At 37.1% G+C, this 27,144-nt stretch overlaps 1 protein-coding gene across 1 annotated transcript in view; it reads right to left on the bottom strand.

Moving 5' to 3' along the window:
• LOC307123609 (sarcoplasmic/endoplasmic reticulum calcium ATPase 2) overlaps positions 1 to 25,633 on the bottom strand; it is a 40,312-nt gene extending 14,679 nt beyond the window's left edge. The window contains exons 1-15 of the mRNA XM_079812201.1: positions 25,168 to 25,633; positions 23,898 to 24,017; positions 23,728 to 23,745; positions 23,342 to 23,424; positions 20,228 to 20,332; positions 19,958 to 20,096; positions 15,132 to 15,298; positions 13,809 to 13,964; positions 9,364 to 9,505; positions 7,303 to 7,469; positions 7,035 to 7,123; positions 6,744 to 6,846; positions 6,508 to 6,639; positions 1,349 to 1,474; positions 589 to 810 (exon numbers count right to left, since the gene is read on the bottom strand). Coding sequence (XP_079668327.1) covers positions 589 to 810; positions 1,349 to 1,474; positions 6,508 to 6,639; positions 6,744 to 6,846; positions 7,035 to 7,123; positions 7,303 to 7,469; positions 9,364 to 9,505; positions 13,809 to 13,964; positions 15,132 to 15,298; positions 19,958 to 20,096; positions 20,228 to 20,332; positions 23,342 to 23,424; positions 23,728 to 23,745; positions 23,898 to 24,015 — 1,767 coding nt within the window. The 5' untranslated portion in view covers positions 24,016 to 24,017; positions 25,168 to 25,633. The remainder of the gene's footprint in view (positions 1 to 588; positions 811 to 1,348; positions 1,475 to 6,507; positions 6,640 to 6,743; positions 6,847 to 7,034; positions 7,124 to 7,302; positions 7,470 to 9,363; positions 9,506 to 13,808; positions 13,965 to 15,131; positions 15,299 to 19,957; positions 20,097 to 20,227; positions 20,333 to 23,341; positions 23,425 to 23,727; positions 23,746 to 23,897; positions 24,018 to 25,167) is intronic.
• Positions 25,634 to 27,144: the final 1,511 nt, after the last annotated feature.

Here is a 27,144-nt window from a genome sequence, read left to right as displayed (position 1 = left end):
AAAATAAAATTAACTCAGTCCAATTATTCCTCTGGCAATAACTTGAGCTACGTGCTGCTCATTAATCTCATGACTGGCAGCACCGGCAGCACAAATGATCATAGTGGTCAGATAATATTACACAATAAAATATGGCATGACATACATGGTTGGATATCATGCAATTCTAAATAAACCGTTTTTAAATATTGACCTTTATTGTTAAGTTCAACTAAATGAGTTTAATTTTCTTCTTAAAACTGGCATCCGTCCATTGACAATAATGCAGGCGTTTACACTGCTAATCAGAGCCGGATGAGACAACACGCGGACTGTGATTCTATAGAGAAGATTCTGTGCCAGTCATGAGCAGGGCCTGTTCCAAAGTGGTGTCAGATTGGAGCACATTGCTGTTTCAGATTTATGGGGAAAATAACAAATGGAGCAGATGGATTTTTACCACCATAGGGTTGTTGTGTACACGCACTGCGGACACATAAATTTGTTCAAAAACAATATAAAAGTGAATTTTGCATAATAGGTTTTAATTAGGAATTCACAAACATATTCCCATGATTTCAAATCAGTTATCTCCGCTAAATTGCTCACCTCATATTCTATGAAGCCTGCAGAGTTCTCCAAGTTCAGGGTTCGAGGGTCAGGGGGTGAATCCCTGGTTGCCATGGCGAGGCAGCGTAGTGTATCACGTCCCGAGCCCCACTCTCTTACTGTGCTTAAGAGCTGCTCTCTTAGGTCAGAGCTCAGTGGCACCCGTGTACCACCTCCTACCCGTATCCAGCGGCAACGCTCCAGTACACTCTCTGGTGCCCCCTGTGAGGTCAGGATCAAGAGATAAAATGCATGTAGATTGGTAGATGGTTGGACAGTGAGGATACATTTCAAGAATCGAGAAGGGACTATGGGAAGGGAATATGTTCTTTTGAACTTTCTATTCATCAAAGACTCCTGAACAAATATAGGCTATATCATGGTTTTCACAAAAATATTAAATGTCACAACCGTTTTCAACATTGATAATAATAATAATATTTAGAAGATATAGATAATTTACAGTAAAGTGGAACTGGAATCAAAATCCCAATTTTTACATTCCTAACAATTCCCATCCCTACTTTTGTGCTAATGCATCATTTTAAAGGGCACATTTTAAATGCTGCCTGTTGAATGCCAACTTCACATCATCTTTTTTAAACATCTGCTCTTGCAAAAATAAGAGTTTTTTTATTAGTCTATTTTGTTCAAAGATTAGTATGGTTATGTATATAAATTATTCAGTGACTCTCCAACAACGATGCAAAAAGAAAAAAATGGAAAAAGAAAAAGCTTTAAGGAAGGGTGAAAGCCAGACCTTGACAAACATCTTGGCACCTGCAGCAGAACGAGTGAGTTTGTTTGGAGAGCAGAAAACAGACATGGACTTCCTGTCTCGAGAAAACTCCAGAGTCAGCTCTTTCCTCATTAACTGCTTTATGACCTGAGAGAGAGAGAAATAGAATGTAATTAATAAACATTTTAGATGGTTTCTTTAACTCACTGCCTTTAGTGACTGTAATTTTCACAAGCAGTAGATGGCAAAATTTAACAGACCCACAAAAAATCTGCACACTTTTTTTTTTTTTTTACCATTTTCTTTACTGATGGTGGAATAAATATGTAGGGGTTTTTTTAGCTCCTTGAGGGTAAACTTTTAAAAACATTTCAAAAGAAACTTTTCTGTATCATACAAAAAAGCTAATCTACCACTTTTGATATATACACTATATAGAATAAAGAGAATATTTTAAACCAAGCAAATTTGAGTTTTGTAGAAGTCGACAGAGTTCTGCCAGATTAGTTGACAAATAACATATAATAAAAAACAAGAATTATAATAATTAATATAAATATTTATAAATAAAAATAAACTAAAGTTTTAGGTGATTTGTGTGTGTAATATATATATTTATATATATTTATTAAAGCTACACTATGTAACTTTTCCATCCACTAGAGGTCGCCTATTCAAAACAAAGGCATAGTTTGATGACCCCAAGTTTGAGCGCAGAATCTTGGGACATGTGGTCTTCACCTCACAGCCGGTGGAAAAGAATCGGGATAGGATTCGAGCAGAAATCATGTTCATGGATGTGATTATTAACGTTATTGTAGTATGAAGCAGAAGCAGGAGCGATTGTTGATAAGAAGAGTGGAACTCAAGCCTTGCGAGCAGCGGGAGCTTTATTATGGCATAGTCGCCATTTCCGTTTTTCCGGTCATGAGTATGAGGTAAAGCAGCTCTTATTCTCATATTAGATACATTTGAGTGTGTTGAAAATGATGTTATGACGTTACTCTGTGCGTTCGCTCGGCGGATATGATGCCATCGACAGGCGACTCCCTCACACGTCCTGGTTCCTTGGTTAAAATAGCAATTTCTCACGATTTACAAATAGTTGGAAGCATTTTGGATATTGTAAGTACACAACTGAACAAAATATATAACACTGGCCTAGTGGTTTTTGGATATTTTACTGAAACTGTTTTACATAGTGCACCTTTAATTACAGAAAAATGTGTGATTCGTTTTTTTATCGATTTAAAGCACTAATATATACACCGATCATGCATAACATTATGGCAATATTTCGTTGGTCCCCCTTTTGCTGCCAAAATTGCCCTGACCCGTCTAGGCATAGACTCTAGGCCCCTGAAGGTGTGCTGTGGTATATGGCACCAAGATGTTAGCAGCAGATCATTTAAGTCCTGTAAGTTGCGAGGTGAGACCTCCATGGATCACACATGTTTGTTCAGCACATCCCACAGATGCTCGATTGGATTGAGATCTTAGGAATTTGGAGGCCAAGTCAACACCTCAAACTCGTGCTCCTCAAACCATTCCTGGACCATTTTTGCTTTGTGGCAGGTGCATTATACTTCTGAAAGACGCCACAGCCACCAGGGAATACTGTTCTGATGCTCACATGCCCACTGTTGGAATTTTTGGCAGTGGACAGGGGTCAGGATGGACACCCTGATTGGTCTGCGGCTATGTAACCCTCAATATGCAACAAACTGCGATGCACTGTGTATTCTGACACCTTTCTATCAGAACAGGATTAATTTCTTGAGCAATTTGAGCGACAGTAGCTCGTCTGCTTGATCAGACCACACAGGCCATCCTTCGCTCCCCACGTGCATCAATGAGCCTCTGTTCACCACTATTCCTTCCTTTGAACACTTTTGATAGATACTGACCACTGCAGACCGGGAACACCCCACAAGAGCTGCAGTTTTGAAGATGCTCTAACCCAGTCGTCTAGCCATCAGAATTTGGCCCCTGTCAAACACGCTCAAATCCTTATACTTGCCCATTTTTCCTGCTTCTAACACATCAACTTTGAGGACAACATGTTCACTTGCTGCCTAATTTATACCGCCCACTAACAGGTGGCGCGATGAAGAGATAATCAGTGTTATTCACTTCATCTGTCAGTGGTCATAATATTATGCCTGATCGGTGTGTATATGCTGTCAATCGATTAAAAAGAAATTACTAATTAAACACATTTTTCTGTAATTAATTGAGATTAATTGCACCTAACATTAAGTTTTTTATATATTTTTAAAATTTTCCAAATTAATGCAGAAACAACATTAAGACAGTAGCCTATATTTAAAATATTTTTAATGGCATAATTTTTTTGAAAGAAGGCCAGTATTATTGATACCAATACTGCTACTGCTGTCTCTATGAAATAGTTTTTATAATTTTAGCAATTAAAGCCATTCAGCAATACAGTATATTTAAAAGCTATCAATTGTAATATTTATTATACTTTAAAATGATGCACCGATCAGGATTTTACATGGCCGATTCCGATACCGATTTTTTTTCCAGAAAACTGGCTGATTCCGATACCGATTTTCGTTTTTTTTTTTTTTTTTACACAATAAAAGAATGAAAGTATACATGAACAAGATGTTTATAGAGTGCCGAAGTTATGACGTCACTTTGTAGGCCAAAACGCGGAAGTGAGTTAGCATTTTAGCACTTCCGGTTCCCTCGCCCTAAAGTCTATGGGTTTTTTGAATGGGTTTTTGCTAAATCGCCTGAAATAAGGTCTGTGGTTAACAAAGCCTCTAAATATTTTCACGTTTTGATCTATGACATAAAACACATTAGTTAAAACCTGCTTGTGATTTTTTTTTTACTTTATTGTGTCTTAAAAACGGTGGTTGCTAAAAGGGACTACATCCTTTGGCGGGGACTTTAGACGTCATTGTGACAAACAGGAAATCTCTCACTAGCCCACGTTTCAGCCTCACTTATGAAGAACTTATGTGGCGTGAATAAATCGCGCTATTCGTGCAAAGTTGGATGCTTGAACATTTTGAGTTTACTCGCTTCATACGCGCGTGACATTCACTGCAAAACAGACACGAATTCGCCTCATAGGAGGAGCTTCCGCCATACTCATGAGAAATGACTGACATGGGCTGTGTTTACACGTCTTTTTGTGTTAAAATCTACTGTTAATGTGTGACAAAACGTAGTTTTAAGACTTTTTCAGTCGATAATGTAGTTGTTTAAAGCTCAAATCTGTGGTTTATTTATAAGAAGAGTGCCTATTAGAACATTTTATCTGGTGTTTTCGGAGTTGTGAGCTCCAGTGGGTCAGCAGCACTCCGCGCTTGTTTACCCGGCGAGAGTAGACTTTCCTCGGCTAGTCCTTCTGACGTCTGCCGCTGGCTCTGATGTCTCTGTGGCGTCTCCAGCTATAATTCGTCTTGTGGAGATTTAACGGCCCATATTTGTATCATTATACTCTCATGGATCTATAATTTGTTCCCTGGCAAATCGTTTAGGCTGAGGGCAAAGTGAAGTTTCATTACTTGTTTATTTTTAGGCTATAACTGTACGTTACCGTTGTAAGTTAGCCGACTAGCACTGACTTTGAATGTTTGACTGAATTGTTTGCTTTATTTAATGTATAGCTTATTATACATTTTACTTTACTTTTTTACTTTTGTATTATTGATCATACATAAACTTGCATTTAACAAAAAGAGACTGGGTTGTGTTTCATGTCATTTAATGTTATCACAGTGATAATCATATTGTCATAAAAAACATTAACAAAAGATAAATCTCAGAGAGGCACACATAAACAAAATTTTCTAAGTTTCTAACATTTTTGTAAAAAACGAATGGGCAATATTTCTCATGAAAAAGTGGATAAGCGTTCATTCACAGCGCAGATCATAATGAGCGAGCGTGTTTTTTAAATAAAGTTTGAGGAAGCTTGATGATGACGTTGATCCGCGACCATGGTGTGCTGTAGTCCGTTTATAGCCTACCATTAGCATTTTATATCTGACGGCTTTATTTAGGCTTCAAAATTTATACATTTTGGATTAATTTGTAAAGATTGTCACAATTTAGTCTGTTTCGTTCTCATCCGATCCAACAAGTGAGAAGCTGAGCTGAACAAACGCTCACTATCTGCGCTCTTGCAGCTCGCGCAACTTCAGCTCGCGCAGGAAAGCGGCTCTTCATTGCCTTCAGGCTTCAGCGTATCTCGTCTCTTCCCTCAGTTCTCCAGTTTCCGTTTGTAACACACAAGTGACATGTTCGCGAATGATTGCAATATAGGCGTATGTGCACGCGGGCGCACTTCCGGAAAAATCGGCAGAAAAATACAAAGAAAACCGGTTCCGGATTTTGGCTGGTCAACTGGTGCATCCCTATATATAACAACTTTTAATTTAAGTGAACCTAAAATAATCTTCACATAAACCCACTGTAATAAATGTGTCACAGGGTGTTTTGGTGTTGGTTCATGTTCATTGTTCTTGGTCATGTTTTTAGTTTATCACGTTATGTTTGAGTGTGTTCACTGTCTTGTTTCCTGGTTTTGTCATGTTTCAGTGTCATGTGACTCCCATGCCCTCAGGTGATCTTGTGTCTTGTCTTGTCCTGTCATTGGTTCATTGTTTAATCACTGTTCACAGGTGTCACTTGTCTTGTCATTAGTCTGTGTATTTAGCCCTCATGTTTGCCATGTGTCCTGGTCTGTTATTGTCATTGTAACCTGCTGTGTAGGGGAGGTTTATGTTTATCCATGTCAAGTCTTTGTTTTGAGTATTGCCAAGTCTTTGTTTTATATTTTGATATTTTTGATTAAACTGCACTTGGGTCCAACAACTTGCCTCCAGTGGATACCTTGTTACAAAATGCCACATTTACCTGTGCCCTTCAACTTATCAGGGCTCAATTTTTTTATATTGGCCCAGTCAGACCGGTTCAGATTTTTACTTAAAAAAATTAAGAGACCACTTCTCAATGTTAAGTGGTCTCTTCATTTTTTCCAGAGCTGTATGTGTGTGTGTGTATATATAAGATTTATAAAAAAAATATTCAATTATATACTTAATTTTTTTTTATTAGAAAAATGCTGTTTAAAATAGTTTTACATGTAAAATACAATGATTGCAGATTCTGTGCGGGCCAACTATACAAGTACTCACTGAACAGCAGGCAGTGGCTCTTTCAGCAGGTGCGAGGCCCTTCAGGTCTGTATCGAACACGTTCATCTTCTCCACCAGACAACAGAGAGCTGTCTCAGTCGCTTCTCCCACTTTCTCATACACCCCTTTACTCTATGTTTTTCAGAGAGGTAGAGGAAATACAGAGAAAATTACGTCTCTACAGCTTCATGATAACATAAAAAGAGTACATACATGTGCGCATGGTGCAGATGTACCTCATTGTAATCCAGCGAAGAGTCATTACACAGGGCACAGATCGAGGCCATTTCCACAAGCCCTTCATACTGACTGCAGCGTACCGGTACACCGTCCTTATACCTGAAACAGAGAGAAGAGGTTGGAAGGAATTGGAGGAGGAATACATAAATTAAGGAGAAAATAATGGGTAAAGTGAGAGAAAGAGATCTGAGTCTTGTGAAAGACATCATAACCAAACAGCAGGTTAGTTCAGAAGAGTTAGTAGTGTAATGTGTATGTGAGTATAGTTAGATTTGAATTCAACTCACACTTCTCCTTCAGGGGCGTAAGTAGATCCAGTTATTGTAAACTCGTTCAGTAAACACCTCTCACCTGCGACAATGTCCACAATAGACATCTGCACATAGACAAACACATGCACAGCCATGCATGCACACGCACATACAAACACATGATTAGTAAGTTTGATCAGTGGTTTTCAAACATCATTCTGTTATTAATCTCCTAGCTGCCATAAAACAGTAAAATCCCACAATGCATCTGTTAGAATCACAGTGGGACAGAAGTCTCTCTCACCCTGCAGACAGACATCTGGTTGGTGGTAAGAGTGCCCGTTTTGTCAGAGCAGATAACGGAGGTGCAGCCAAGTGTCTCTACAGATGGCAGGGAACGAACTATAGCATTTTTGCGGGCCATGCGCCGTGTGCCAAGCGCCAGGCACGTGGTGATGACGGCAGGAAGACCTTTGAGAAAGAACAAAAGACATCAGCAAGTAATTTACGAGAAAAGAGAGAGGAGTGCAGCACAGAGGGGGTAACATTTGCTATTTTACAATTAGACATTAAACAATATTTCTATAAATCTTGTCTTAATTTATGAAAATCAAGCTGATCTGTTTTATTTTGATTAAAATATTGAATTTTTTTTGCTGGCAAAACTTCAAGATTCTTTAATCAGCGATGGGGTAGTTTTCTGGATTATTTAGAAAATAGAGGAATGATCTGTTATGCTGTCATTTTGGTTGTTTAGTTTCATTTAATTGTTATGATCATTATTTATTTTTATTATTACTGTGCATATTTTGTATATGCTGTGTCTGTATATTTATATTTTTTAAAATTTTTATGCATTTGGCAGACGCTTTTATCCAAAGCGACTTACAGTGCCCTTATTACAGGGACAATCCCCCTGGAGCAACATGGAGTTGCTGGTGGACACAAGGACACACTGGTGGTGACCGCTGAGATCGAACCAGAAACCTTCTGCGTATCAGTTCCATGGTTTAACCCACTGGACCACCATCTCACACTTTTTTGTTTTGTGGTTAATGTAAGTTCAAAATAAAAAAGCTAAATAACAAAAATTACTGTATTTTTATGTATATGAAGTTAAACTATATTACAATTTCAGTACATTTTATAACATCAGTGTTTCTATTGCGCACATTTAAAAAAAAAAAAAAATGTAAGTCACTGTTTGAGCGTTTGCGCATGAAAAAGGTCTGCTGCCTAAATTGTGGTCTTGATTTTTCTTCCGGGAATGTACACATCACAATATTCCTCAATTAAATAATAAACTTGTGTTAGTAGTGTGTTGAAACTTGCGGTTATGGTAAAGGCCGTGCCATTTCCTGAAACATGCTCAAAGCAGTTGACCAATCACAACACACGCTCTTCGGATGGAGGGGCTTAATAGGCCCTGTCCCAAATGGCACACTTCATGTGCACTTTCCGTCTTAAGGACTTACAATGGCCGCTACATGCGCGTGTCCGTTAAGTCCACAAAATCGCAGGGTTTCCCATTTGTCATTTTAGGTCTCAGAAGGGTGCTCGTGAGCGCCCCCTTTGAGATCGATATGCGCCCTCGATGCACACTTCTGTCGAGCCCGCACTGGTGCGGGTTACGCAGTAGACTTCTTCCCGGCAGTCAAAGCGGCATTACGTCGTGAAAGTGCGGACTCGGAGGAAGACCGTGAGGGTTTAGGGTGCCATTTGGGACAGGGCCATAGTGTCATGATTAAGCTTGTTTGACCTGTGTATTTAAACCTCTGTGCTTCAGTTGTTGGGTGTCGGTCGTTGCGCTCCTGCCTGTTTTTGAATACCTTTGTTCTTGGATTTTCTGTTGATGTTGTTTGTTATTAAATCGTTTATGCTGCACTTGGATTCTCACTCAGCTTCATCCCTGCTCATACGTTACACATAGAGACAGGAACTAAAAGCCTAAGTAGATCATAGAACCATTGACATCAATGGTCTCTGCAATCAACTTAGCTCATGATGTTTTCGCGAAAAGCAGCCCAGGGCGTTACTGACAGACTGACAGAACTGACAGAAGAGAGGTGCTTTAAATATGTGAAAAATTAGGTGCTTTTTGAACATTCTAACATAAAAGTATATTCAGTACAAGACTTTGTAAAAGAGCATAATAGGTCCTCATTAATAACCATACAAAACATGATGAATCTTTTTTTTTTTCATTTTGTCATAACTTTAAATTCATTTTGAATCCCAGATTTTCAAGGTGCTCTCAGACTTCTGGATCCCAACATATAGCTGGATGACCAGAGTTCCTGAGCAAGGGAGTTTTTAATAATTTGGGTAGGTAGAGAGAAATAAATAGGTTAATAGATTTGCACACCCTCAGGGATGGCGGCTACAGCCAGAGCCACGGCGATCTTAAAGTAGTACACAGCTCCACGCAGCCAGCTGCCTCCGTGCACTGGGTCACTGAAGTGACCGATGTTAATGCCCCACACTGCCACACAGATCACTGTGATCACCTTCAGAAAGAGAGAGAAAAAAGAATGACTCATGCAAAACAGCTACTTCAACTCAACCTCTGAAACACGATAATGCTGACAAGTTCTGTTACAGAGTGAATGCTGACTGTTCCGGAGAGGATGAGAGGGTCTGTCAATGAAATGTTGGCGCTCAAATTAACCTGCTTTAATTTTCTTGTAAATGTATTTTAATGTTCATTTATTTATCACATAGGCTTTTTGTAGTGGAATACTAGACATTAGATTAGATTACATGAATTCTTATTGACATTGGGCAAAGTACAAGTACACAGCCAATAAAATACAGTTATATATTATTCAAATAATAGTGTAAGCACAAATGGAATGAGGTATAGATGGCAAGAGATTAGTTCAATGCAAATTACTAGGAATAAAAATAGAGAGGGTGCAATGTACAGTGATAATGAGGTATAAACGGCAGATGACAATTACAGTGCAAATGACGTTGTATATAAATGGAAAAGGTGTAGTGATTTCAATGATAAGTAAAAATGTGCAAAATAAGGTACAATAATGAGGTATAAAATTAAATGTTCTAAAAACACAACGTGCACTGAGTTCAGTTATAACAGGAAATCGTAAAATTATGCAAAATAGCAAAAATAAACTACAGGGTTTTTTTTAAATAGTTTGAAAGGGTTTGCGTATATAGCTCAGTGGAAAGGAACAAGGTATTTCTACATGCTGCACAGTTTATATTAAAGGGGTCATGACATGAGAAATCAAATTGATCTTGATCTTTTGACATATAAGAGGTCTTTGAACTATCAAAATATGTAGTTTAAAACTCCTCCTCATTGTAAACAAAGCATTTATTTAATCAAGCTCCAAAAATGTCTCGTTTGGATATTGTGGGATTTGTGACAGCAAGACATCGACGAATAGTCTTACATCATCACACCACAGGCCCCGCCCACTGGCGTTCAGTCACTTAACAGCTGACGCGTGACAAGCTAATAGAACCAATTATAAATCACTGACGCGGTGTACACTGGATACAGTATACAGATGCCCGATCACTTTTATGACATACTCCACACGCTTGAGTCTGCCGTCAACAGGACAAACAGAAGAGTAAATAGAAGTGTAAAGGAACATTGGCTTTGATGCATCCTGTTTAAACAGCTCATTTGCTCATCTCTCTAGAGCAGGGGTCTCAAACTCGCGGCCCGCAGGATGATATTTTGTGGCCCCCTTCTTGACTTCAAAGTTTAGTGTTAGTGCGGCCCACGCATTGCTCTGAAAAGCACCTTTTTGCTGAGTCGTTGCGTATGCAGCGCTTGCCACGCTTGCTGCCTCCTTTGTGTGTGTGTGTGAGAGAGAGTGTTGGCTCGCCCCTCCCTCGTGCAGTATAATTGGTTTACACCGCGTGATTGACAGGAACAAATGAACGAAACTGATCAGACAGTTAAAACGAATGTAGTCTAACAGCACTCGTCAATGTCAAAATGATTGCGATGGCCAATCAAATCAAAGTAGGCGGAGTTTACGTTCTCTTTTGGCTCGTGCACACTGCACAGTCTTCACACACAGACGAGCGCGTCAATCTATCCCGTTGCTGAGAGAGACTCTATTCTTTCCGGTGAAATCACAAAACAAAATGCAAACTTGTCCATGGTCTTATTATACAATCATTCACTACGTTTACATGGACAGCAGTAATCTAATTATTGACCTTACTCTGAATAAGACAATAATCTGATTAAGGCGTTTACATGAGTTGCTTTTAGAATATTACGTTCATGTTCCCATTTTACATGTTACAGAACATAGCTCGATTAATAGTACGTCATTACGTACCCATGCCACGCTACGCTGTCCGTCGTCCAATCATAGCGCGACTTTCGTAGGTCTGTTCAAATCAATGGGCTCAGGCAACCCGCTGTAACTTTACCTGCGGGTGTCGCTGTTGGACAGTGTGACTTTATAAAAACGAGTGACTTTTATACTTTTTAATGTAATATATATATATATATATATATATATATATATATATATATATATATATATATTACATTAAAAAGTATAAAAGTCACTCGTATATATATATATATATATATATATATATATATATATATATATATATATATATATATATATATAGTTTTATTTTTTGTATATATTGTGTCTTTCAGTTTTTTTAAGAGACACTGCCCATCTTGCCTCCTTCTTGACAGCCAACATTTCGAATAATAGCTTTGATTAATGATGAAAATTAAGGTTTCAAAATCGTGATTGTTTGGATTGTTTTTTTCTGCCATCGAGCCACAAGCGCTCATTGAATGGCCATATGGCTCGCGAGCCTAGAGGTTCCCGACCGCTGTTGTAAGCAGACAATTATGAATCTGGGATTACAGATACAAACGTATTGTATTTTACTTTTACAATGAGCAGAATTATTACAACACAAAGAAAAAAATTATAGAGGAGGCCATGTCCGAGTGAGCAGTCAAGCAAGACACGCAGTCACGCACCATAGCAACACGTCATGGCAACGACATTTCAGACTGAAAGATACGTAAAAGATAAACGGGAATGTGAGCGCATTGTTACTGTTTTGTACGCGCGGTTATATTAATTATAATCCAAATTCTGTTTTATTTGTCACAATATTATTGATGATTGTTTAGAGGGGCACTTTATATACTTTTGATACGAGCCCCCAAAGCCCTCCCCTCTGCACTTGCCTGGTGTGTGTGCCTGGTGTGTGTGTCCTGTCACAAAATGCGGCGAAAACTCATACACGACGTTAATAGTTAGATTAAGGTGTGTACATGTCTACAATGCACTTGGATAATGCGACTAAAATAGGCATACTCCACATGTCTTAATTCGATTTTTGTTTAATTCGAGTATGGCTTTAACCGGATTAAGGTAATTAGAAATTGCTGTTTACATGGTAGTTTCTTAATCAGAGTATGGTCTTAATCAGATTAATATCGGAGTATTGTTGTCCATGTAAACGTACTGATTGATGAACATCTTTGATTTTAATGAAGAAAAACTACATGAGAGCGGATTAGAACCCGGAACCTTTGACACGGTTGACAAAAATTCAACCACCAGACCACTTGGGAATTCAAAAGCTAATTGCGGATCTATGGATTTATTCACTCACTCATATGAAGAATATCGGGACTAATAATATATTTGACAAATTAATGCAAATATTGTTTACAAATAGATTATTTCCCAACTATAATTAGACCCAGAATTTCGCTCAGTGTTCTGTTTGACCTGATTACAGCCTTGCTGTGAATTAGTATATTATTTAAAATAAAATTAAAATCATTCATTATTTCATATTACATGATTTAATTTCTATAGGCTATATTTAGTTCAAATTCAGAGGAACAGTTCATGTTCAGAAGAAACATTCATGTTGAAGAACTGTTAATAATAAAGATTGAGAAGATTGGATCACTTGTGCTACTTTTTATGTGGAATACTTGATGCGGCCAAGCCTGAACCAGAGTCTACCTCCAGCGGCCCCCAGGTAAAATGAGTTTGAGACCCCTGCTCTAAAGACTTCAGAAGATCGCCAGCATCAAGAACAAGTGGATGGTTTATTTTGAATGCCGTCATAGATCATGTAGGAGGATTGTATGTTTGTTCGGAGCATTTGACTGCAGATTGTTTTGTAAACGGGGCACAGTGTAATGGAGAGTTCACAAATAAACTTTTGCTGACAGATGAAGCAGTCGCATTTATTGGATCTGACAGCAGCTACTTCACAAACCGCAAGTAAACATTATCATAATGCTTTAAATGCGTCTGTAAATGACTTGCAGATATGGATAATGTTTTATATGGATTTATATTAAGTGTTTTTAAAACACTTAATCACGTGCAATAGCGAGGGGGCATTGACACTGTTTCCTATGCAATGACCAATCATTAAAAATCCATGTCATGACGCCTTTAGATACTGGCATTTTTAAAACTATTTTTAAAAAGTTGTATACAACATGCAAGAATAAATGAATGCTAAATTGTTGACATTACTATGTGGCATATTTCAGAAATTAATATAATTATTTTGTATTTTTAATTACATTGTGTTAAATTCAATAATCAAGAAAAAAAAGATATAAAAAAATCTTACTTCTCATTTAATTTGTTCATTTGTCAGATTCGAAATGGAGAATCAAGTGCACATTTTGCAAATGTAGTAGGGTATTGCATGTATGCATTCAGAACATTTCCATAATGTATAGTATAGTTACTGTCCAAACAAAGAAGTTCAAATAAACAAAAGAGAGCTCACAAAAAATATTCCTACCTTAGAGAGTTGCTCTCCAAACTGGTCTAGTTTCTGCTGCAGAGGGGTTCTCTCTGGATCAGTGGCTGCCATCTCATCTCTGATCTTCCCAATCTCTGTGTGTACACCTGTTGCCACTACAACACCTATCGCTCGCCCTGCTGCAATATTCGTCCCCTACATAAACACATTTAGATGATTATATTTCCATTATTTCCAGTAAGGAAATAAGTAAGATCACCAACAATAGTTATAACAAGCTTAGTATTTTAACCAGGTCCCAAAATAAGCACTCCACAAGTGCCAAATTGCCTTTGGCAAATTAATAAAATAGTTATTGGCCAGCTAGAAAGGAATCACAACATAATACATTATTTAAATTGTATAAAGGATAGACTTTTCATTTGATGTAATGTAAATCAAAGATTACAATTATCTTTGTACCTCAACTTTTACTTCAGTTGAATATATACTGTCATAACTGGCAATATACTGACAACATATTCCAGGCAATTTTGTAGCAGATGGCGTTTCACACGCCATATATGAATGACACATTGGCATGCACTGCTTGATGCATATATACAAAAAACTGTTAATTATTTTTTGTTGTTGTAGGAAAAAAATCTGTATATTTTATATAAACAAAATACAGTTTCATAGTGGGCAAGAAAAACGTGTGGCTGGTACTTTTTTTTAACACACCCACCAATGGCAGCTGAGAAAAAAAGGTCATTTTAGAGGCTGGATGTGGATATTTAAAGCCATTTCATTTATTGTTCTAGGTCACGGTTTATGTTCCTGTCCTTACATGGCCAGACATCCATTAGACAAGGCATTTTCAACTATGGCCCTCGAGGTCCACTTTCCTGCAGAGTTTAGCTCCAACCTTGATCAAACTCACCTTTATGTAGGTTTCTAGTGATCCTTAAGACTAAACTCTGCAGTAAAGTGCACCTCGAAATGGACCTTGAGAACCCCTGCATTAGACTTTCTCATGAGGAAAAAAAAGTAATGGAGGCTTAAGCATGCATGTGTGGTTGTGGGGGTGGAGTCTTTGAGGCTGGTACTCTCTGGTCATTATCCATCTGAGAGCTCAAAGCCTGTGTGATGTGATGACTCAGTCCATAGCCATGTGGGAGCAAACAATATGAGTGATGTTTTATTCAACACACTGGCTCGCCACTGCCGGACATAATCCACTACACAAACAATACACATTCACATCTTGCAGCGTTTTATCCAATGCCTGATCATGTAAGGTGACAAAAACAAATCCTGAAATTCATAAAGAACAGCCACATGTTGACAGAAGACAAACATTTACAATCTAGATAATCTTACAGAAAAGAGCATGTTTTTCTTATCCTGGTTGACGGCACGGGGGTCAGGCACTGGGTCTGTGTGTTTTATTACGGATACAGACTCCCCTGTCAGGATGGACTGATCCACTCTCAGAGTAGTAGAGCGTATGGAGGTCAGTCGGATATCTGCTGGGACTTTATCACCAACTGGAGAAAAGGAAAAAGGAGGTAATTATGTCATTTTTGTCAAGGATGTAATGCGATAAGCACAATTTAAGCAGCAAAAGCATAAAATATATACATATTTTACAGAAACACCCATGTGAAATCAACACAAATGCTTAGAAAATACAATATGATGAATGAAAGGGTTAGTTCACCCAAAAATGAAAATTCTGTCATTAATTACTTACCCTCATGTCGTTGGACACCCGTAAGACCTCCGTTCGTCTTCGGAACACAAATGAATATATTTTAGTTGAAATCTGATGGCTCTGAAAGGCCTCCATTGGCACAATGGCACTTTACACTCTCAAGACCCTTAAAAGGTACTAAAGACGTCGTTACAAAGTCCATCTCACTACAGTGGTTCTACAATAACTTTATGAATCGGCGAGAATAGTTTTTGTGCGCAAAAAAACCCCTAAATAACGACCTATATAGTGATGACGATTTCAAAACACGGCCTCATGAAGCTTCGAAGCGTTATGAATCAGTGAGCCGAATGAGAAGTTTGGATCGCTAAATTTCAGCAGTTTGACGCGCGATCCGAATCATGACTCGGCTCACTGATTCATAACGCTTCAAAGCTTCATGAGGCCGTGTTTTAAAATCGTCATCACTATATAGGTCGTTATTTAGGGTTTTTTGCACACAAAAACTATTCTCGCCGATTCATAAAGTTATTTTAGAACCACTGTAGTGAGATGGACTTTGTAACGACGTCTTTAGTACCTTTTAAGGGTCTTGAGAGTGTAAAGTGCCATTGTGCCAATGGAGGCCTTTCAGAGCCATCAGATTTCAACTAAAATATCTTAATTTGTGTTCCGAAGACGAACGGAGGTCTTACGGGTGTCGAACGACATGAGGGTAAGTAATTAATGACAGAATTTTCATTTTTGGGTGAACTAACCCTTTAAAACATTGCATTATATTTAGCAACAGACAGATCTTGAGATATCGCTTTTTTATCTTTAATCCTCTTTCCTTTATAATATATTATACTTAATTTTATAAGACTGAATCAAATATATATTTGGGATATATATCTATTATTTATTTGGCTTTGTTGTGCGAATTATAATATTTACAAAATAATATACAAAACTTGTGTATTTAGGAATTTAGGAAAGTTGATATTCTTGGGGTGTTGCCATTTTTCTATCACTGAATGCTGGGAATTCAGAAAGAAATGTATGATTATATAGCTTTAAATAGCTGTGATTTTGCTACAGTGGGGCTCTGAGGTTTAAACTACAATACTGCTGATTAGCACCTCATATTTTACAATCTATCTTTAGAAACCAATGTCAGTCAAGATACAGATCGACACACAAAAGGAGCGTAACCTTATTTTTATTCATTAGCTTTGGGATTCTTAGAATAGAACTTTGAGTGGCAGGCCAAGAAAATTCTGAGACTGGGTCTTAACCCTTTCTGTCAAATCTGATACTAAATATCTCAAAAAACAGAAGCGGCTTCAAATAAAAATACATACAGTGGGATCAAAAGTCGGAGACCCCTAATGAAAATGCTCCTATTTTTCTAATTGAATTTTTTTTTTTCCAGTTCAAATATAGTATCAGCATAATCATTTGAGTGAAAGACTGAACTGAAAGGAGTTCACAATGTCAATGTCACAAATTTGCTTATTTGATTTTATTTATTTTATAAGTTTAAAATCCCTGCAACTCTACATAGAATATGTGCTTTTTTGAGAATGGATTGATGGATGTTTTTAAATCCTAGATTTTCAATGTGATCTCGGACTTTTGGCCATCCCGGTGTATGTACATTTATTTAAATGACTAATAGATTTACTTTGAAGTAACAAAATCATAATTACAAATGCAGCTGCAAAGGATGTACAAATTAGGTTGATTGCCAATTAGCAGCTATAAATGGGGTCAGACAAGTAGGACTTTGATCATGTGAGTTTTCAAAGCAACAGAGTTCTAAAGACACCCCAATTTCAGGTGCATCAGTTAAACAGAACGCAACACAATTTAATGTGTCTAGGGAAATAGTCTGCAAAGACAACATTTCCTAATAATTCTGTGAAAATGTAATTGACGGAAAGGAACAGTGACAGCAAGGCACCGCTCACCAACAATAGCTATTTTCCATCCAAAGTTGCGAATATAATTTATGCGCAAAAATGCGCACCGTTTCCATCCAGTAAGTCGAAGAGAACATAATCGTCACTTCCTGATAAACTACCACTAAAAAATCACTAAGAAACATAGGAGACGCCACCATATATAATCATTTTCGTATATAATAAATTATTTGCGTCTCAGAGAAACTTGTGCGTCTCAATAAACCTGTTGTCTTGCTTTCAGAGGCAGATGTGCTGTTTGGGAACACAGTCGTGTAAGACGGTTCTAGGAGGAAAATATACCGAGCATCTTTGACAACAGACTTGAATGACCAAAACAGCATTTCAGATGTTTTGCAAACAAGATTTTTCCGCTGGTTAGTAGGCTACAGTTATGCTGTTACATCGCGAAAGTCACATGATTTTCCTTATGCGCATCAAGGAATTTATTTGGTAAATGCGTTTCCATCGTAGTTTCATGTTTTCGAATCGGATAGAAAATGTATTTGACTCAAACGAGCGTATACGTTTTGTATGCGCATTTTTAGAATTTATGCGCATCTTGGTGTTTCCATTCTGCATTTTTTGATGCGATATCCCAAAATGCGCATTAAAATAGGTGGATGGAAACAAAGCTAATAATAATAGGACTAGGGCTGCAACTAACGATTATTTTAATAATCGATTAATCTGTCAATTATTTATTCGATTAATCGATGAATCGGATAAAAAAAAAAAACCATTAATTTCCAATCCTTGATTTAAGAAAAGAACTGACAGTGCAAATTCAGAGTGCAAAAAAACTTCAGAAAGTGCACAGATTGCTATAATAAATCTATAAATCTTTTTTTTTTTTTTATAAAGAAAAATACTAATAAGAAAAATGTACAGGTTAGAACTTGTTCTCTACACTACACTCACAAACAACATTTAATGGGTTTAGTTAAATTGTAATGCATTAAGAATTTCTCTAAAATGTCCAAACCCATTATATACTCCTGGAGAAAACATCTACTGTTTTTACCTATTAATATGAATGATATTAAATCCAGACACAGATTTAACTGCTGTGACATATTAAAAAATATTATGTAACAATTAAATAAAACTACTCCTCCTAAAGAAGAACACGTCTTATTTTCAATGAATGATATGCATTCTTTACAACTTGCATACAACATTCCTTATAGATTACATGTGGATTAAATAATTAATGTATAATAAATATAATGAATCCTTATTAAAACTAAAGAGGTGATTTTCTCTGTCTTTTGTTGTTTGATTAATATTAAGAGCACAAATGGAAGCAGGTTAATGGACTGCTGTCACTTTAAGACTGAATGCTGACCGAAAATGACAATAGATATTAGTCATAGTTTTTGTCATTCAAAGCTGGTTTTGATTTTCGTCTCGTTTTTGTCTGTGAAAAATGTTGTTGATTAAAATATTGACAAATTATTTGTCAACGAAATTAACAAAGCAACAGATTGAAAAATGAATGGGCCAAAAAAGGCAAGTGAATAAAAACGTGTCTTTAGTCTTGCAAACTATACCACCCCAGCTTTACTGCTGTTATTAACAAGCTAACGCTAACTTTTCAAGCTGGATAACGAGTAAACCAGCACCAGAAGAGCTACTGGAGGGACGTCATGCTCCTCACTTCCAAACGGAACAAAAGTGGGATTTTGTATAATGCTGCCTTCACGTGCTATCGGAAATTCGATGATTCCGACACAATGAATCGATAATGAAATTCGTTGCCAACTCTTTTAATAATCGATTTTTATCGATTTTATCGATTCGTTGTTGCAGCCCTAAATAGGACAGCTCACTGCACAACCGGCCTAAAGCCCAAGCACAATTTAAAAAATGTAAACAGTATTTAATCAACATAAACGTCATAAACCTGGAATTTGTGGCAGTGTTTTCAATCAGATACTGTTTTATTCACAAGGGACGCATAACATAACACAATTTGAACCCCTGATTAATGAAAAGAGTTAAACAATCTGATGAGTAATTTTTCATAAAGTTGGGGGACACCCAACTTTACCAAATAGACATGCCAAATTCTAAATATGATGGGGACTTTTGATGTCTTGGGCAGCAATCTCACGGGAGTCATGTTTTTTTTTTTGGGAAAGAATCAAACTATGCCAAATACATATTTGACAATATGTTGCGTAACTGTGGGAACAGTCTGTTATTTCCTTGAGAAACATCCTTACAGCATGTCTGCATCTGCAGCAGACTGCTCTACCCAGTTTTGATTGGCTTAAACAAACGATCAGAACATAGCCATCTCTATTCAGCAATGTCCTAAAATTATCTCCAGTCATATCCTTTGAGAGTGGACCTCTATTTTTTTCTTTCCGGAAATACTGCCACCACTTTATTTTTGACAACTCCAGCCTCTGAGAAACTAATTAGCTGCACACAAATTATAAAATGCAACAGGGACATAAATTAAATGCATCAGTGTACAAACTACAGAAACCTCTCGTTAAATGCATTTTATTGTGGCACAAAAAAGGAATTGTCATTCTTACCAGCCACCTCCACAATGTCTCCAGGCACAATCTCCCTAGCTCTGACCCTCTGTACACTCTTCCTGTCCTGTCTGTACACCTTCCCCATTTCTGGCTCATACTGTTTTAGGGCTTCGATGGCATTTTCTGCATTACGCTCCTAAAACAAACAGAAACAGACACACAGTGAGATGTAATTTCTAGTACAACAAAAATGCATTACTGCCTTATCCACAGGCTTAAAATAATTTAAGTTACATTAACGTTTTTTAAAAACTTCACATTCTGTACCTGCCACACTCCTACAATGGCATTGGCAATAAGAATGAGGAGAATGACAAATGGCTCTACGAAGGCTGTGATGGTTCCTTCACCTTCCTCAAACCAGGCCAGAGTCTGAAAGAGAAAGAATGTGATGCAAAATATGATCAGTGCAAACGTTTGTCAAAGCTATTGTAACAATATAATGTAACTGTTTTCAATTTCCCACTCATTAATAACCGTGTACAAGTGTACTTTCTTATGTGGGCAGAAAAGGTTATCATGCAAAATTTCCACCAGATTCACAAAAGCTGCGTCGACACATACATTTTCATATAAAGATCCTAATTATTCTAAATTAAGCTTTGTGTTGGTTCTAAATTTTATCTTACATTTAGAGCAAACATATTTATGAATCATGATTTCTTTTTTTATGTAGGTTAAGCACAAATATGGGTCTTTAAAGTCCCAGTGAACCGGAAGTTGAAACTGATTTTATTTTAGTGCTGTGACGTATTTCCAAGTGAAACGGAATATTGAATAGAGGGCAGGGTTTTACTTCAGCGCTTCTCCTCTCCATCTCGCTCATAGCAGACTAATGGTTGGAGGGGAGTGGTTAAGGATATTCAAACCCAAGCCATCAAACTGCCGTCATCGGAAAGGGAACGACATTCCCTTTCCAGAAGTTACTTTTCAGATTTTGATTAAAGATTACCACGGCAAACTATTTTTTTCTGTGTATTAACTTGCATGGATTAATTGTTCACCATAAGGCCGTGTGTCCACCAAAGCATTTTTTTTCACGTGGCTGGCTGGCGTATTCAATTGTTTTCAATGAGAGCGCCGCGTTTTTAGAATGCCATGAGCGTAACGATGCAAGTATTTCACGCTCAACCGCTGAGCGCTCAGCGTTTTTTACTGGTCACTGAGAGTTGAAGAATGCTCAACTTCGAGTAAAATGCAGCGCTCATCACTGTCACTTTTCACCCAGCCGTCCAATCACAGTGGAGGAGGGGCGGGACAAATACAACACCGACCAACCACCACATTCTGCTTGTACAACGTAAATAGATGAAAACGAAAACAAGCAATATACCAACGGAACGAATCATTTAAAACAAGAGCCAGAGCAATTGTATCTGCATTTTTATATAGAATCAATACAGAAACAAACTATCTGTGAAATGTGATACTAGTAACACTTCAACGGATATTCCGTATCATAACAAGCAAAGAGTCTCAACTAAAAAAAACGCTGCACAGCCAAAAATGCTCTCAAGCGAGGTGTTTTCAGCAGAGCGCCTAGCCGCTTTGGTGGACACGCGGCCTAAGACCTGTAATGTGTGCTAGCAAAGTAAATAAGACTGATTTTGATTTCATGAGGACTTTAATATTAGTCTTTAACTACTACGTACTTACATAAAGGAAATGAAAAGAACTGTTAGGTACAATGTACTTATTGTGTTCATGTTACAATGAAAAATACTTTTGCTGCTGCTATTTAGGTGGGATAAGGGCAATGTCAGGGATAGGTTTGGTGGTATGGGTAGGTGTAAGGAAAGGGTCAACAGTATAATTATAGATGCAATAACAGAAATTAATTACAGCTGTAATTGCACACAGGTATTATTTAAATATAAGTATGATGTAAAAACATGTATGTACACAATAAGTGCACTGCATCAAATGATTCATTTAAATGTTAGTACATATTAAAGATACTTAAAGGATTAGTTAATTCAAAAATGAAAATTATCCCATTATTTACTCACCCTCAAGCCATCCATGGTGTATATGACATTCTTCTTTCAGCCAAATATAATCAGAGCTATATTTAAAAAATATCCTAACTCTTCCAAGATTTTTAATGGGAGTGAATAGTAACTAAGATTTTGAAGCCTAAAAAAGCACATCCATCCATAATAAAAGTAATCCATGCGGCTCCAAGGGCTTAATAAAGGCCTTCTGAATCGAAGCGATGTGTTTTTGAAAGAAAATTTGCCATATTTATAACTTTATAAACTATATTCACTAGCTTCCGGCAAAAGTGCGACCTCTAACCCAAAGCATGACGTATTGACAAACGTGGAAGCGCAGAGGATAGAGAAAAACAAAACACTGGTCACAATTTAGAAGTCTAAAATGAGAATTTTTAATATGTCGGAGGAGCTTGAGTTTGTTGCCCAGCCCTATTTGTTTAAACTGCGAGAGCCATTTACTATCAACTAAGCTTACGCTACTCATACATCCTACATCGTATGCCAGAACTCGACTCTCGTGAGGACAGACATTACCGAAGTTATTAATTACAGTTTATAAATGTATAATTATGGATATTGAGGACATGATGCACTTTTTTTGGCTTTCCAAAAAATGTTACCATTCACTTCTATTATAAAGCTTGGACGAGCCAGGATATTGTTAAAAATTAACTCTGATTGTGTTTGGCAGAAAGAAGAAAGTCATATACACCTAGGATTGCTTGAGGGTAAGAAAATCATGGGATAATTTAAATTTTGTGGTGAATTAACCCTTTAATTTAAAGTATACACACAGCTAATGAATGCAACCAATATTTTTTTTCTAAATGATTGTGCAAGAACTTAAAAATGAATGATCATACACACACACAAAAAAAAAACTATTGAACTCAAGTATTATTTTAGTTGGAAAGGTATATTCTTAAAAACAAGGATAACAAAGACTTGATTTATCATGCATTTAAAATATATTCGAAACATTATTATTTTTTAGAAAAAATGTCAAGAGTTTGAATGGGTAAAGAAGATCTAGTACAAATATGTTTAATATGAAATGGGCAATATTAGTGTAATACAATTTCTTTGAAGATTAATTCAAATGTTTTTCTTTTCACTGAAGTAAATCCTTAATTTATTAGATAAAAAACGAATTATAATTTTTATTTGTAAGCCTAAATGTATAATGTTTAAATAATGCGTTTGGCAGTAGTATTTGTGGATGGAGATTTGAGATTCTTTGATTATTTGCTGAGGCTACAGTTTTATGGCATTGTCGCATGTGTATTTGGAATATATAAGTGTGAAACACTTGTGCTATTGTTCTGTGCCAGCACTACTCTTGATTACAGTATAAGACTAAACGTGGCCTTTGATTTATACTTACAAATGAAATACAGGCCGCAAGAAGGAGAATCCGAACTAGCAGATCTTCAAACTGCTCCAGAACAAGTTCCCATAGTGACTTCCCTGTAAACACGTGCACAAACAAAGATTAGAGACTTACGGCAGTCACAAGATCACTTTCCATTAACTGAAAAATAACTCCAGAAAATGTATAACATGTAAACAATTGAAAACCTTTACAAATACATCTCTAAGAAACATTCAATCAAGATCTGTTCAGCTACAAAGAGAGTGCAAACCTCATCCAACCTCCTCAAGGGAATACAATAATAACTCTAATTAACTACACAACCCGCATCTCCCATGCAACAAAGAATATGATGAAAGATCTGCAAATAATTACACAAACCCAAGGGAAGACCTTACCTTCTTCTGCAGGTAATTCTGTGGCAAAGGTTACAGCAAAATAAAACAAAAATGGGCAGGAGAAACAAAAGACAAGGTTAAATGAGCATAAGGCTAAATGAAATGTCATCACAAAATTACTTATTGTTCATATTGCACAAACACTTGTATTTTTACAAGTGATGTAGTACCATTGGGCCCCCATCTGTCCCTGCTTTTCCTTAACTGCTCAGAACTCAGTCCTGTTGTCTCATTGACACCGAAGTATCCCAGTACCTCCTCAACCGTCTTTGTATGGGCATTGTCCATCCCTGCAAGAGAACAATATATCTTTAAAAACGCTTTTTAAAGGGCCAGCACCATCAAATTCAATTTTTGTCATCATTTACTCAACCTCGTGTAAATGTAAGACTTTGTTGAGACAGTGTGAGACAGTCTGTCACCGTTCACATTCACTGTATGGACAAAAGATGCACTGAAAGCGAATGTTGACTGAGTCTTACTGTCTGACATCGTCTACAAGTTTGAACCAACATGAGGGATAAATAATGACAATAATGACTATACCTTTCATTTTCAAGAACAAGAGGGAACTTAAAAAAAAACCTAAACATAATGTAAGCTAACATTTGTGTGCACTTGTTTTGGTTACCTGTCTGAAAAAAACAAAACAACCAGAGGTAACACTTTATTTTACAGTGTCCTTGTTACATATGTCACATGTACTTACCATAGTAATAACAGTAAATTCTGCATAATTACATGCAACTAACTAACCCTCAACCAAACCCTAAAGTACATGTAGTTAATTAATATTACTCAGTACCTAAACATATAATTACACTGTAACAACGACACCGTAAAATAAAGTGTAACCTACTTTTACAGTATCAGCGTCACACGTTACATGTACTTACTATAGTAATAACAGTTGATTATGCATAATTACAAGTAATTTACCCTAAACCAAACCCCAATCCTAACCCTGTGGCAAGTGCTAGTTAATGAATATTACTCAGTACTACTTAATTGTATTATTACACTGTAACAAGGGCACCATACCAATAAATAGTGTCATGTAACGTTAGCTCAATTGAAACTATGGCGCACCTGTTACTGTACCTGGAAGTTCGGCTATTACGGTTACTTCTGAAGAAAACAATTCAAAATAATTGCATTCAAGAACACCATAAGAAAACGTTTCAGAAAAAAAAATCATTATTATCATAATTATTATTTATAAAACATCCGAGACCAAACATTTCAGCTGCGTGATGCCCTTGCAAATGACGATGCAAATGTAAATAATAACGAATCGTTTATCTTGCTGTCAAATGTATCTTTTAGCTGACTGAACAAATCCGCACACACATCAGATTCCCTCTAAATGACTGATCCTGCAGCAACAGGGATCGATATTCCCTCAATCTACTGTATTATCGGACACAACCCCTTACTCACCAGTTTAACTTTAATTCAGTCCTCGGCAAACCGACAACTTCCGTTATACTAAACCCGTTACACTTAACCGCGACAAGAGAGAATATCCCAGTTATAGCCCAAAGCGGTGAGGTATTGTAGAGCGACGTGCCGTTGAAAGCCAATACGACAGAGAGGCAGAGTGATGGCACTGCAGCGCTGCTCAAGGCAAATGATGATTTTCTGCTATGCGTTTTCCTTCTAATTTCAGCATGATCCGGGAAATTATACCAAAAAAATCCACGGCAAGATGAATGACTGACTTCTTAAGTGGATTTTTCGACGCTGTCGATTCTTACTGAATGCGCCGGTAGTGTTTAAAATGGCAAAGCCGATGCTATAATCCGCGCTACCGCCTAACGTTAGCTATAACCGTCGCTTTATTTAATACTAGGTCACTGGGCGACATTATTACCGTAGGTGCTTGGAGTAGCAGGCATCGATGGGCAGCGCTACAGCCAATGAGCAGTCAAAACATCATCCTGACGGATGGACTGGACAAATCATCTTTATTCCTCTCCTGATAACCCCGCCTTCTCGTTCTTGCTGCAGGAGGGCGGGTCTTCCACCCGCATTGTGCCTTCTGTTTAACCAGTGACCGTTGCGTGCGACAGTATACGCCATACAATTTACAATTACATAAACCAATCCGACTGCGCAAATGTTAAGTGACGCAGTTGGGAACCAATGAGAAACAACTCTAGGGACAACGTCGCTCGGGTCAATAATCCAGCCCCTCCCCCGCACCCATCTGTCACTCAAGGGAGTTATATTGTAGTGTTATGACGCACTAGTGGATAGTGGGGCCACAAGTGTAAGAGGTCGAAAAGACGAACTTGCACATTTGTTTAAATGTATAATCCACACCACTATAAAGCTTTTATAAGGGAATTCCAGTCAAACATGAGTGCTGATGGGGTAGAAAGGGATCTGACCTATTTCAATTGTTGCCATAATTATCTGCCCCTAATTAATACCATTCTCAAGAGGAGCTGCTGTAATTCCTGTAAGGATATATTTTACATATACTGTAAAACCCATTAAAGAGCTAGAATGGTTCAAGTTGTTAATCTCAATTATTTCTGTGCAAACTTTAAATTGCAGTCGACTATTGAGTGCTCACTAACATGTGTTGTCAAATCAGTGATGAGTGGTGGTGTTTTAAAATGAGGAGGCATTATATGTATATCAAATGTAAATGCATGTCCCTGTTACACTATTTTGTGTGTTTACTAGGCCTATGTTTTATGTTTTATTTATTAAAACCAAGAATACAGTTAATCAAGTTAGTGTTTTATGCAATTTTAAATTTATTCCCAAATAATAACTAAAGGCAGTATACATTTTTACCCTATATTTTATTTGTGAACTAATGTTCAGCTGTTCTTTAGTCAAATTATTTTCATCAGTCATCAAGCTTGTACACACTGGTCACAGACATACAGTTGTGTAAAAAAGTGTTTGCCCCCCTGTTAATATATGATCAAAGATGGCTGTAAAAAATAAATCTGCATTCTTAATCCTTTTGATATTTTATTTTTTTTAAATAGCAAAAATCTAACCTTTCATTGAAGTAAAATAATTGAAAATATGGGTTATCCATATTGGTGCTTCTTCTCTTCAGTTCAGCCCACTCATTTTTTTCTATAGGGGTTCAGCATGGGACGGCCATGGCAGAAGCTTCATTTTGTGCTTAGAGACGATTTAGTTGATTTTGATGTTTGTTTTTGGATCACTGTCCTTTTGGAAGATCCAAACATGGCCCATTATAAGGTTTCTAGCACAGGCTGTCAGGTTTTGATTTTTTATATGATTTTTCACAATGGCCAACGTGTTTTTGAGAAAAACATTTATTTCATAATGTGATTCCAACCACAACCCCTCCCACTATAATTTTTTTAACTTCAATGAAAGGTTAGATTTTTGCAAATTTTTAAGTCAATGAGGCACAAGAGATGC

The sequence above is a fragment of the Gobio gobio genome, assembly GCF_949357685.1.
Source record: "Gobio gobio genome assembly, chromosome: 3".
Classification (NCBI taxonomy): domain Eukaryota; kingdom Metazoa; phylum Chordata; class Actinopteri; order Cypriniformes; family Gobionidae; genus Gobio; species Gobio gobio.
Note: the sequence above shows the minus strand (reverse complement) of the source record. Positions and strands in the feature narration are given on the sequence as shown.